General features: G+C 32.6%; 2 protein-coding genes across 6 annotated transcripts; one reads left to right on the top strand and one right to left on the bottom strand.

The window, feature by feature from the left end:
- Nucleotides 1–2,157: 2,157 nt before the first annotated feature.
- On the bottom strand, nucleotides 2,158–5,941 carry LOC132702973 (ADP-ribosylation factor 1). Its single transcript, XM_060671923.1, has 4 exons — nucleotides 5,790–5,941; nucleotides 5,226–5,393; nucleotides 4,931–5,040; nucleotides 2,158–3,043 (listed from the first exon to the last, which is right to left on the bottom strand). Exons 2-4 carry the CDS (start codon nucleotides 5,371–5,373, stop codon nucleotides 2,753–2,755), a joined length of 549 nt encoding a protein of 182 aa, XP_060527906.1. The 5' UTR covers nucleotides 5,374–5,393; nucleotides 5,790–5,941; the 3' UTR covers nucleotides 2,158–2,752.
- An 85-nt stretch (nucleotides 5,942–6,026) lies between these two features.
- Nucleotides 6,027–13,580, top strand: LOC132702971 (tRNA (cytosine(72)-C(5))-methyltransferase NSUN6). Of its 5 annotated transcripts, XM_060671918.1 has the most exons (7): nucleotides 6,027–6,161; nucleotides 6,223–6,354; nucleotides 6,932–7,118; nucleotides 7,252–7,408; nucleotides 7,466–7,673; nucleotides 7,733–8,029; nucleotides 13,296–13,580. In XM_060671918.1, exons 1-7 carry the CDS (start codon nucleotides 6,069–6,071, stop codon nucleotides 13,578–13,580), a joined length of 1,359 nt encoding a protein of 452 aa, XP_060527901.1. In that variant the 5' UTR covers nucleotides 6,027–6,068. The 5 variants fall into 5 exon arrangements, with proteins under 5 accessions (XP_060527901.1, XP_060527902.1, XP_060527904.1 ...); XM_060671919.1 differs by lacking the exon at nucleotides 6,223–6,354 and having other exon boundaries at nucleotides 6,052–6,161; XM_060671921.1 differs by lacking the exon at nucleotides 6,027–6,161 and having other exon boundaries at nucleotides 6,242–6,377.
- Nucleotides 13,581–13,593: the final 13 nt, after the last annotated feature.

Raw genomic sequence — 13,593 nt, 5'->3', positions numbered from 1 at the left:
TTCGTGTTATCGAAATGTGCACTTTTGAAATTTCGCCAAAGACGAAAAATTATCTAGTGCATGCAAATATGAATTAGATCACCGTTATTTATAAATATTTTCTAATATCCTGACCAATATCTGGACAATCAATCTTATACGAAAAAAACAGTTCCATTCTAGGCACGCACTCTGTTACATTACTCGTTAGGAATAAATTAATATCATATGACAACCAATCGACGCAAAAATAATTTTCAGAATAAGCTGATCTTATATCGGTAATTTCATATGAGGAATACCTAAGAATACGGATTACTTTACTTCTTTGTTTTTGCTACACAAAAAATAGTCTTTTCTGCTCCCCACATAAAATATCAAATTGTATATACCCATCAAAGAGCCGAATATTGCTCAAAAATGTATGTTTTAAAGAAGTGCCGTCATCTATGGCGTAATAGATGAAACACGCGGGTAGAAATGTACCTATGTTCGTTTCGAAATTTATACTGATCGAGATAACTTCATGGGTTTTGTTTGAAATAAAACGTATCGTTGAACAATATCCAAACCATAAAATAAGGAATTTTAAATTTGTGATCCGAACTGTGTCACGTCCGTCAGTAATGGTCATAGAAAAAGTATAATATGCAACACAATAATAAACTTGTTGCAAAATGTACTAATATTTTTGCATTTACTACGGATTTGCTTTAATAGATTTTTTTTAAATAATCGTACGCAGAATTAATTTAAGTTGAACTCAAAATAGCGGACGGAACTACTGTATCAACAAAAACAACTAAGTGAACAAAGTAAATTCATTTCTCTACAAAATGCACCATATTCAATATTACTAGATCATATTTATAACAAAACATTATGTTCTAACGTTATGATAAAAATCATGTTCAGTAGAACAAATGAGCGTAGTATGCAGCCTATTATACCGACTCTGGCATATACGTCGAAAAAAAACAGTTTCAAATTCTAGTCTATTTAGTTTAAAATACGAATTTTCTTATCTCAAATATATTTATTATACGCTTTGCTCTGATAATACTTGGGATATGCAACCAACTATACCTTCTGGACTTCCCCACCGCACTTAGAATGAAGCAATTTACGCACCGCGTTGAGTTCTAATATTACTTACATTTGAATAATATTGCCCAATCAATCTAAAATTCTTTGCTTTTCACAATTTTTCGGAATATGAATTATAAGGTTCAGATTCAAATTTATAGCAGTTAGTTCCCTCCAAATAATTTTGCTCAAGTAAATATTTATCAAGTTGGTTGAACTACTAAATTTCTAATAGGATCTGCTTCCAAAGTTATTAGAGAAACAAGGGGTGCTTAAAAATTGAATAAGTTTTATATCTTATACTTGGATTGGAGTATTTAAAGTATAAGGGAATTATAAACATTGTTGAGTATTAACAAATAATTTTCCTCACAAAGCTTCCAAAACTAAGCAAAACATGGAACACGAAAGAATTATTTTCTGAGAGATTCGTTTCTCTCTAAATTGAGCTCAGGAAGTAAATTTAATACAAAAAAAAACATCTTTTGGAATAAACATTTTGAAAATATGAAAAATTGACTACTTTTTTGTACACATTTATAAAAAAGTTTGTTGCTTACTTTGAATTACACAATGTGAAATTACAATATTGATATCTCGTTCTTCTAAAAATCAAAAGTATGGTTATTTAGTTACTGAACAACATGTTTCCAATGAATAAACAATATTGGAAAAATAATCGGTATATCGGGAAAAGAAAATCCGTTTCTATCAACCCTTTATCGAGGTTTATAGATTTCAAATGTTTATTGAAAAGACGCAGAGTACAAAAATATTTTTAATATAAGAGCTTATCCCGGCCTGGCCTCAAATAAATTGAAAAAGAAAACAAAAATTTAACACATGATGAAAATTTATTATCTGGAAGTTGCCTAATTTGTAATATTACTATTATTATATGTTTTTAACTGCATAGCATTTTTCCAATTTTGTTTAAACAAACAAAAAATATTTTTGACTCTGTATATAACCATATTTATTTTTTGCAGCCTTCGCCCTGCACTACTTTTGCTATTAAACTCTTAATAAACTTTGGGAGCTAGCAATAAAAAAAAATTAAACTTATCATGTATTTAAATTATAGACAATAAGTTAATAGTATAAATTTATTTTGATAATACAGCTTGACAAACGGGAATGTCATCGAATAAACTTTTTTTAATAGTTTTTTGTTTTGCTCAGCCATGTTCATCCGCAGTTTGTCAAATAAAAGGCGACCAATTTTTTTTAGCTCTTAAAAAGGAAATACAAGAGAAACAAGAGAAAATTCCATTTAAACAATAAAAGGGGGCGGGGCCCAATTAAAAATTGTTCCAAGTTTGAACAACTTACGTACCATATGTTACAAAAATAACATTTTCTATTTTAGTTTATTTTCATACAAATAACTACTGTACAGTACCTTCTAGTACACAAAAATATCAATTATTGTACAAAATAAACCTGCAATACCAGAATAAATAAAAACACATATAAAAAATCTCAAGTGCAACCTTTCACTAAAATATATATATACTGTTCGTCACATACAAGAAAAAAGTACGCTGTAAGGAGATTTTTGTTTTATTGATATAAGTTGCAGTATGACGACAAACAGCTCAGAGCGGTCATATTTGCAACATATGGTATAGTAAACACTCAGTTCAGTACATAAACAATCACGTCGTGACTGCAAATAACACTGCACTTAACGATTAGCATTCTTAAGCTGATTGGATAGCCAGTCGAGGCCCTCGTATAACCCGTCTCCGCTGGTCGCGCACGTAGCCTGGATGTACCAATTACGATTTCTTAATGAATGGAGACCGAGTTTATCGGTGATTTCGGCCGCGTTCATTGCGTTTGGCAAATCCTGTTTGTTGGCGAAAATCAACAGTACCGCATCTCTGAGCTCGTCTTCCGCCAACATACGCATGAGTTCGTCTTTCGCCTCTCCGATACGCTCTCTATCGTTGCTGTCGACCACAAAAATGAGACCCTAAAAATCAAAGTCAAAAATCAATTCAATTAAAGGTTTAAAACATTCGAAAATAAACAAATTTTCTTTTAAACTTCACAGAAACATAACAAACCAGATCAAGTCAATGAGTACTTTCCTGGCATGGGATGAAAATATTCTGTGCACCTAAATATCAAAGAACAAAGGCAGCGGATAGAAACAAAGTTAAAATCAATTCAAAAAAAAATTAAATATTCAGAAATATGAAAGGAATTTTTACTTCACTGTTTTGGACATGTGATTTTGTGATCCAATCAATGGATACTTTATTAGAATAGCTATCTTCTTTTCCACGTAAAAATATTCTGGGCACATAAATATTTAGGAAACAAGTAGAAAGAGACAACACAGAGTCCAATTAAAAATCAATTCAATGAAAATCTGAAAAGCTTTGAAAACAAGGAAGAAGTTTTAATATCAGTTCTCACAGCAACATAACAACGCCATGAAGGCAATGAGTAATTTCCTGCTATAGCAGTTCCTTTCCAACATGCAAATATTCTGGGCACATACACACTTAGGATCTAAGGCGGCATATTTACAAGACAAGTAAATATATAAAATCAAATTTAAAAAACCATAAGCGATACATTCCACACATAAGTGCACAAAATAAAATCACTATTTGCCAAAAAAGAAGCCAAAAATATCATGTACTTATGTGCCACTACCACAGCCCCTCTATGGAAGTATTTTTTAATAACTAATTTTTAATTGTATTATTTTAGTCAGTTGCCTCAACTAAACCTTATATGAAAATGTTCAGTCCAGTCCACCTAAGTATTTCCTCAAATTAAGCCGTACCAAAAAAAGTTATATTCAAAAATGTTTTTTTCAAAAATTGGAATATTTGAAGAAAACTAAAATGGAACAACTTTTTCTAATAAAATTTTTGATTATTTTCTAAAATAACCTAATTTTGTAATATTTTTTACAAATATGGCAATTTGATTGATAAACACAAATTTTAATAACTTTTATGAATTAATTAGTTTATTATTTTTGATGTACAAACTATCTACAGACTCAAATTTTTGCAAAATTTATTAATAAAAAATCTGTATGATGCTGACTTTAGTTGACGTTGTATATTATCAAGGATATGGAAATTGTAAAATGTATCATTCAATATTCCTAAACATTTATGAAACCTTCAGTTGAAATGGAACACAATAATACTGGATGTATTCCCATGATAACACATTTTTATCAATGTTTTAAAAATTAAACTGCTTTTGTTATTCCATAAAAATCCCAAGAAACATCTTAATTTACCTAAAAAAAAAAAACAGGACAATTTTTAATTTTAACCCCTCGAGGCAAATCTAACCTAATTTTGACTATTTTTATTATTTTTAAAAAAATATGGAAATACTATTTTAAACTTGATGAAGAATTTAAATACATTAAGAAATTGTTCTCTACATTGCAGTCTTGTCAAGCCCACTTTGCTGAACTAAAGTTTTTTTTTATCTACATACTGGGGGTTATTTGATCTTTAAATAAGGTCAAATTCAAATAAGATTTTGCTTGCTTTTCTTGTTCTATGAAGCAGACCCAAAACTATTTAAAAATACATCATTTTCTCATAACCACCTGCCCTCTTGAATTACAATTAATTGCAACACAACAAAAATGAAAACTTATATTATTTTAACCTTTTATCAAGCAGTTTTAAATTATTTGGGTAAATGTTTTTAGTCATGACCGAGAATTCAAATTCTAAGCAACTACTAAATTATAATCTAGGCCTTGAGTCACTCTAGAACCCACAATTATATAAAAATTTGAAAAAACTGCTTGCCACCCAAGGTCTCCGTTGCCTAGACGCTAGACTAGTATTTAAAAAAAAAAACAAAATTTTACCTGTGTGTTCTGAAAGTAATGTCTCCATAAAGGTCTAATTTTATCTTGACCACCTACGTCCCATACTGTAAAGCTGATGTTCTTATATTCTACGGTTTCAACATTAAATCCTGAAACACAAATTTCATGTGATTTCTTAAAATGATGACTCATTCACCTAATCATTTATGAGTAATTGCCCAATTTCGCTATTAAAGTGGCAATGCGCTTAATGAAATATATGCAGAAGAACTAGGGTGATAAAACATAGACAGTGTCAAAAATTGAAATAAAACGCAGAATACTTTGTACTTACCAATAGTAGGAATTGTGGTTACAATTTCGCCTAATTTAAGTTTATATAAAATTGTTGTTTTACCAGCAGCATCTAACCCTACCATAAGTATTCTCATTTCCTTTTTACCGAAGAGCCCCTTAAATAGATTGGCAAACACATTTCCCATTTTGTCTGGTTGCACTTAACCTAGAATAAATGAAATATAAAAGTCAAATCAAAATCAACTATCGAATATTGATATTAGCATCCGTACTTTTAAAACAAAGGCAGACAACTAGGTGCTTCTACAAAAAATAAAAATTATTTATCTGGCAGTAATTTGACATATTGATTTCTTTTTCATCTTTATTTCAACATTTAACAATTAAGCTCAAATTATTACTACTTACGCCAAACGTAAATGCTTGCAATTAATAAGGTATAAACGAATTATACACTTTTATATAAAAAACAAAAATGCCGAACTTGTCACGATTTCCTCTTTGAAAGAAAAGTTCAACAGAATCAATGCCAAATGCGTAATTAATTGACACGCACTCTCTATCAAATGGAATGAAGCAAATTTTGCAAATACGAACCTACCTTCCTCTTAAAAAAATAACGTTTTTTCCTTTAAAAAGCCAAAACATTCACCAATCCACCCCGATATTCGTCGAAAATCAATATGGCCGGCGTAAAAGAGATTTGTGTGGATGCCACGTCTTGTACGAACGTGTGTGGTATTGGCCCCTTTCACTCACGTGACTCTTTCTTGCCAACTTTCGTTCTAATCAAGGAATTTGTTCAAGCGTAATTAATTAGTGATTTCCTTGCAAAATTTAATGGTTTAACCAGAAAAAATATTGAGTTCGATTGCAGAAGATGCCATATCCAGCTTCGCCTTTCAATGAAGATTTTAACTTGGATATTTTAACCGAATTGAAAGATGGTCACCAAAATGTCGGTTCTAGTGTGGTAAGCTTTGTTTTTTTAAAGGTGACGAACCTGTTTACTATTAGGCGGCTTTCAATGACAGATTCAACTTGAAAACCTCCAAAAAACAGTAAAATGGTTATGCACTTTTCCAAAAGTAACTACTTACAGAATTAATGGACTGAAGATTGATAACGGATCTGTTTTGTCGAGTATTCAGAATCAACTAGAGCTGGTAAGAGCGAAAAATTTGTCGCTGTAAGTTTTAAATTCAGTGCTAGAAAACCATTCTTTAAGCGGTATCAAGTTTTCGAATACTTTTTTGCTGGTGACACTCAATGTGCTAGCAAAATCGTGCGTATATATTCAAAAGCAACGGGATTATTACGTTTTAACTATTTAAAGCGATTGAAGGTACCCGCAATGTCTGTTATAAAGGGGTTAAATGACGCAATCAGTTAAACTGTGTTCTGTGTCAATATGTCAACATTTAAATTAGAAATAACTAGAACCAATCTTTATATTTCGACTTTTCTTGAAAAGTAAGGTAAATACTAATTGTTTTATACACGTATAAAATGCATCAACGTTATTTTTTCGCAGCAATCTTCAAAATACGTAACAACCGCGGTTTGCTATCTGTAATTTGCCATGAATATAGGTATATTTTTCAACATTTTTAATACAATTTCATTAAATATACCCTAACACGAATAGTTTTAGAAAAAGTATAAACGTTTATATATAAAAATTTGTTTACGTGCTCTTTTATTAATTACCCACTCCGCAGTTATTTAAATTTAATTTTTTAGTCGAAATGTGAGTTGAATGCTGAACTACACTCTTCTATCCCTGATATGATATTTATAAGGCATTTGGATACAACTCAATTAAGTTTAAATAAATTTCGGCAAGAAGTGGTAGTAGACAATGATTGCGGGGCCGCAGTTCTGAGAGGGTCACATATTTACGCGCCTGGCGTCTTGGGAATGGTTGCTGGTAAATATGGTATTTGCAATATTTACCGAAATGTTCTGTAAACTTTGGTATTAACTAACTGGCTAATATATACATTTTCGTTTTCTGGCGACTGCGCAGGGTCTGTTGTATTCCAGCTGAAATATTTTTATAGGCACCCAATTAAACGATGCAGTCAGCATTTATGTCGACATAGAAAAAAACTGCAAAAAAGGATTTCAAAAAATATACGAGGGCAAGAAAGTGTTTATAGGAAACGGTTTAGTTAAAATTGTCAGAAAGAATTTATTTGGAGAAAATCTAACCCCAAGGTTTGAATGTCTGTACTACATTTTTAAATAATAACTATTTAAATATTTATGCTTTAGTGGAATTGCTGTTCATGTTACCGAAACCATTTCGGGATGTCCGTCCATACCCAAAGACTGTTTGCCACCAGATTGGGGACTTTTACAAAACACGCCCTCTATAATTTGCGTTCTTAACTTGGGGCCTAGGCAAGGCGAAGTAGTGCTTGATATGTGCGCAGCACCTGGCAACAAAACTACGCATATCGCGTCGATTATGAAGAATCAGGTTTTTGAAACAGATTCAAGTTGTTTTTTTACAAGGTATGTTTCATTTACTTGTTTCAGGGTAAAATTATTGCAATTGACAAGACACCGAAAAAAGTTGAACAGCTGGAGAAAAACTGCATTAAGTTTGGTGCCAAAGTAAAATGTTTTCAAGCCGACTCGACTAAAATTTTAACTTACGAAAATGATGTTTCTGCAGGAATTGAGAGTGGACCTCCTTTTTCTCCAGAGTCTTTTGACAAAATTCTTTTGGATGTACCATGTAGTGCGTTAGGAAAGAGACCGCAGTTTCTTAACTCGGTCTCAGAGAAAGTTCTTCGGTCTTATGTGCCTCTTCAGAAAAAATTGTTTAGAACGGTAAATGATATTTTATAAAGTAATCTTAAGTCCTTATATTGTCCTTGGCCTATTTTGATCAATGGGAACGTAAATAATATAATATAGGTGCTTGCCACGTGAATAATAACTGGTACCCATCCACATATAATTGCTAATAGCAAATGATCCATTAGAGTTATCAGAAGCACGGCTTAACGGTTTTATAGAAGAATTTAAGCAATAAATATTTTGGAAAGCCGAGTTCTATAGAAACATGATATTGGAGCACTGTTGATCGCTGCCATATTAACCAACTAACCAAATATTATAAATTGGTTAAGGCTTTCGCGGCCTGTTGATAAGCTATTATCTTCATTCGGGTTTAAAGGCCGTCGTCGATTGGAATTACTTCCTAACGTTTCGCTAGCACGAGTGGCGAGCTTCTTCAGAGGTCCTTCCATCTCCGAGTCTACGTCCAACATCGGAGATGGAAGGACCTCTGAAGAAGCTCGCCACTCGTGCTAGCGAAACGTTAGGAAGTAATTCCAATCGACGACGGCCTTTAAACCCGAATAAAGATAATAGCTAACCAAATATTAACCAAAACTTTATCCATCACAGCGGAACACTTCACTACTGTGGTAGCAGTTAAAGAATATAAAAAGATTATTCTACCAACTTATTTTTTTTATTTCCTATTCCATGTATAGGGTGACCCGTTTAAGAGGGGGCATATACCATTATCTCGAAACTTACGGGCGTTACAAAAAAAATTAAATTCAAAAGTTCGTCGTCACTTTTTTATATACAGGGTGGTAAACCAAGGTTCCTTTTTTTTAAATAGAACACCCCACATTTTATTGCATTTTTGGATAGTCCTTTCAAAGAAAATTCAACGATATATATGAGTATGGGTCTGTGATGCACCGCTTCGAACTTATTAGCGAATTCGGGTTATATTTAAACCATCATTGTTAGGTTGCTTATTAACTTTTTAAACGTTTTTCAATCTAATATTTTTACGAAAATAATGCTTTTGTTTAGGCAATGATAAAATTTAAAATATTTTCTTAAATACGCCACGTTTCTCAAAATCATACTTTTCTCAATTTTCTTAAATAAGACACCCTGTATATTATTGGATTTTCAAATGGCCACTTTAATAGCAATTTCAATTATATAACATATTACGGGTCTCTCACTTACCGTTTTGGCAAATAAAATTAAAAACTGGGTATAAGATTTATCTTATCAACTTGTTCACAACCGTTTTAGAGCATTATTAAAAAATCATATTAAAAATTGAAGAATATAAGTAGTATATGCTATTTCTAAATGATATATGGGATTTGAGACGTAATGCGTTTCATTCAGAGAATGTATTGCCACCCGAAGTACTTGCTGCACTTCCCAAACTGATGATGGTTTATCTTTGTAAACCATATCTTTCAATGTGACCCACAAAAAAAAGTTCATGGGGTCAAATCTGGACTCCTCGCTGCCCAGGAGGTGGTTCCGTTTTGTCTATTTTTCACTCTCGGAAATTTTCGTTTAAAAAACGAATGATTGCAGCACTTCGATGGTAAGCAGAGCCATCTTGCTGCCAAATTAAATTGGATGTTAAATTTTGTTGGTAAAATAAGGGTCCTAAAATTCTAGATCTCCAGATTGCGCACCATACTTTCACGGATCTTAGCTCCTGCTTGTTTACTTCAAAACACATTTTTTATTTTATTAAATAACATCGCAGACGTAAATATTGATTCGTCGGTCCAAATTATACTTTTAAATATGTTCTCTAAAAAATGCCTATCCATCATTATATTGCAAAATTCGAATATTAAGTTAAAATCTGCTTCTTGTAGTTTTTGTACTGTTAATTTTTAAACATGTTGGAAGTGAAGCGGCAAGGCGGGTGGTGGTCTCTGAAGTATTTTCAAAATGCGGAAGAATATCTAGCTGCACATTTTCATCCAAAACCGTTCGGCTGCTACTTTTTCTTACTAAAACACTGCCATTTGTTCGAAACTACTGATATATTTTGGCAAATATTTTTTTTCTTGGCAATCGCCTATGGGGAAATTTGGCACCATATTGCCGGAGAGCAGGAGCCGGGCTTTTCTTATTGGCGATGTAACATTGTAATAGGTCCACCTTTTCTTCCTTCGTATACATTGTACAAAATAGACTCAACAAAAATGCAACTTAATAAAATTAATAGAAACTTGTGGAAGTCCACAAAAATACGCTTAAAATATTATAATACACTGATACCTGTCAAAAAGTCAGTAATATTGCCACAACAGTGGCAAAGCTACTGTCAAGAATATGAATATTTTTTAAAAGTTTTTTTTTCATTTAAGGACCTTATTTACAAGATTCTTAGATTAAATAATTGCCAATTAAGCCAAAACGGTAAGTCAGAGACCCGTACTATGATATATATTTGAAATTGCTATTGAAGTGGCTATTCGAAAATTCAATAATATATAGGATGTCTCATTTAAGAAAATTGAGAAAAATATCATTTTGCGAAACGTGGCAACACAACCTATTTTAAGAAAATATTTTAACATTAATCACTGCCTAAAGAAAAGCACTATTTTCGGAAAAATAATAGATGGAAAAAAGTTTAAAAAGTTGATAAGCATCCCAACAATGATAACATAATCCGAATTCTGAAGATGATCGCTAATCAGTTCGAAACGGTGCATCACAATCCCATACGCATGTATATCGTTGAATTTGTGTTTCAAAGGACTATCCAAAAATGCAATAAAATGTAGGATATTCCATATTCCAAAAAAGTGGAAATACTAAAAATAAAGATCATTTTAATAGAAATATATATAGAAAAATGTATTTATTTATTTTTTGTAACCCCGTACATTTTGAGATAAGGTATAGGCATCTCTTAAACGGGCCACCCTGTACAAGTCAACAGTTACTTATTTATTAATCAAACTCTTGACTTAAATGGTGTTTATCAAACTTTTTTTTAGTAAACATTTAACCATCCTCTTTACTTGTTCTAGCATCACTGTAACTACGTTAGGAGACACAGTATTTATATATCGTTGTTGGTGATTAGTTGATAATTAAGTCAATAACTTTTTCCATTAACGAGATATTTGTAATATTGAATCTTGGCTAGCTCTCTTCAGATAATCATGAATGTATTGTGAAATAAAAATAACATTTAAATGGGATTATTAATTTCATATTTATTCCGACCAACGTCTCTGTCTAAGTCTAAACTGGTCATGGCCTCATTTTCTTACTGCCCACCACCCACATTTTGAAAATTGGCGTTAATGTTTTTTGCTGTGTTGAGCCCTGTTCAATCATGTTAGTAGCTGTCATAGAAAATGGTTGATATATAAATAAGCTTTTTTGAAAAGTAAAAGTAAAGTAAAAACAATAAAATCTAACTACACGGCTAATACCAGAAAGGGGTTAGCCAGGGAGACACTGTATCCCCAAACTCTTTATAGTAGCGTTAGAGGACGTTTTCAAACAAATTAACGGGACTGAAAACAGCCTGATTGACAATGAACCTAAGAAAAACCAAAATAATCGCACCAGAAATTCAAATTCAGATAGACAATCAAATAATTGAAAGGTTGGAAGACTACATTTATTTGGGTCGACAAGAAAATCTAGAAGCTGAAAACTAAAAGGCCGAAATTAGCAGAAGAATCCGAATGACTTGGGCGGTTACTGGCAAGCTAAGCATCATTCTTAAGAATCCTGAAATACCCATAAATTTGAAATCAAAAGTTTTAACCACCTGTGTTCTTCTAGTCTTTACCTGTGGACTGGCATCGACAAGTCTGACTTCTAGAAAAATCAGTCAACTCAGAAAAACACAGGGTATCAACCTTGGAGACCATATATTCGTAACGAAGAGATCAGACGATGAACGAAGGTGGAGGACACATTGCTAGACAAGACTAGACACCATGAATAAATCACACTATGCAATGGAGACCAGGGGACCATAAAAGCAACATCGGTAGACCTTCCAGAAGATGGATGGACGACGTAAGAGAGGCGGCGGAATGAGAATGTTATCAGAAGGCCACAGACAGACAAAAGTGGAGGCTAGCAAGAGAGACCTATATCTAGCAGTGGATGTTGTGACACTGAAGAAGAAGAAGATTCAAAACAGCTAAGCTGGTACCCGTATTTGAAAAAGTGGGCAGGCTGGATATTCAAAATAACAGATCAGTGTTGCTGTTGCACTCAGTGCCTAAGATTTTTTGAAAAAGCTATTCACCTTAGAGTAATAAATCATTTAATTGGGTATAATATATTAAATAAACATTAATTTTGGGGTTATATGAAAGAAACCTACAGGGTTGGCATTATTTGATACAATTATAACTGAAAATTTTGATAAGAATCATAAAGTTGTTGATGTATATTACATGAGCTGCGGCAGATTTTATGAAATAATATTTGTAAAATAGAAAACAATCTGAGTGTGACATGTGAAAGGGGGTATCACAGAGCTCCATTCTGGACCCATCCTATTTGTGTTGAATGCGAAGAATGTGGCGAACTGACTTCCGCTGGGTGTGTCAGTTTTGTGACGACGTTCCCTCTGGATGTTCAAGTAAGACAGGATGGATAAAACAAAGTGTTTCTTGAGAAACTTTAAAACTAAATGCCAAAAAACGGGATTGATGATTTTTTCTAAAAACTTTATTAATACAGAGCCCTTGTTGATACAATTTGATGGAAAAATAGTTCCAACGAAAGATCATATAATTCTCGGGACTTCATAGACGCTAATCGAAGCTAGAATTATCACATTTCATGTGTTCTTTTAAGTGTAAGCAATTTGTATGCACTTGTCAGAAGATTGAGGGAGATTGTGTCATTCGAGGCAATTAAACTTTTTATTATGGTCAGGTCTTCCAAAAAGGCACCACATATTTTCAATTTACACAAACGAATATTGAGATCTATCTTGGGATTTGTTCAAAAGGTTCCTATACTCTGCTCAGTTATTGATATTAGTGAGAAAAAGAAAATTTATTGCCTAAGGACAAAGATTGATGGGCTGATGACATGATATTTTGACAAGACATGGAGGTAATAGGAAATAGAGCATTCCCAGGCATAATTTTGCTCTCTTGGGAAAATGATCATAATAAAGATGTTGACTAATATTTCGATACTTTAACACTATATAAAGAATATTATTATTGTTATTATTATTATTATTATTATCATTATTATTATTGCGACTGTAATCCTAAATCAAATCTAGAATTAATGAGTTTTGTTTTTATTACAGGCCGTACACCTTTTAAAAGTAGAGGGTACTTTAGTGTACAGTACTTGTACAATAACTCTTTCAGAAAATGAAGGGATGGTAGCCTGGGCACTGAGCACCTTTAATTGTCTCAAACTTATTTCACCGACTCATCACTTAGGCCGTCCTGGTTGGGAAGGCATTACGTTAAGTGAGGATGAGAGACAAAAGGTACAGAGATTTGGACCCGAAGCAGAGAATCCCGTAATGGATTCCGTCGGATTTTTTATCGCCTGTTTTAGGAAAACGTGTAAAATAAAAAACTAGGTTGCGTAGTTTG

The sequence above is a fragment of the Cylas formicarius genome, unplaced genomic scaffold, assembly GCF_029955315.1.
Source record: "Cylas formicarius isolate icCylForm1 unplaced genomic scaffold, icCylForm1.1 PGA_scaffold_6__28_contigs__length_40554024, whole genome shotgun sequence".
Classification (NCBI taxonomy): domain Eukaryota; kingdom Metazoa; phylum Arthropoda; class Insecta; order Coleoptera; family Brentidae; genus Cylas; species Cylas formicarius.
This window is presented reverse-complemented; position numbering and strand designations above follow the sequence as displayed.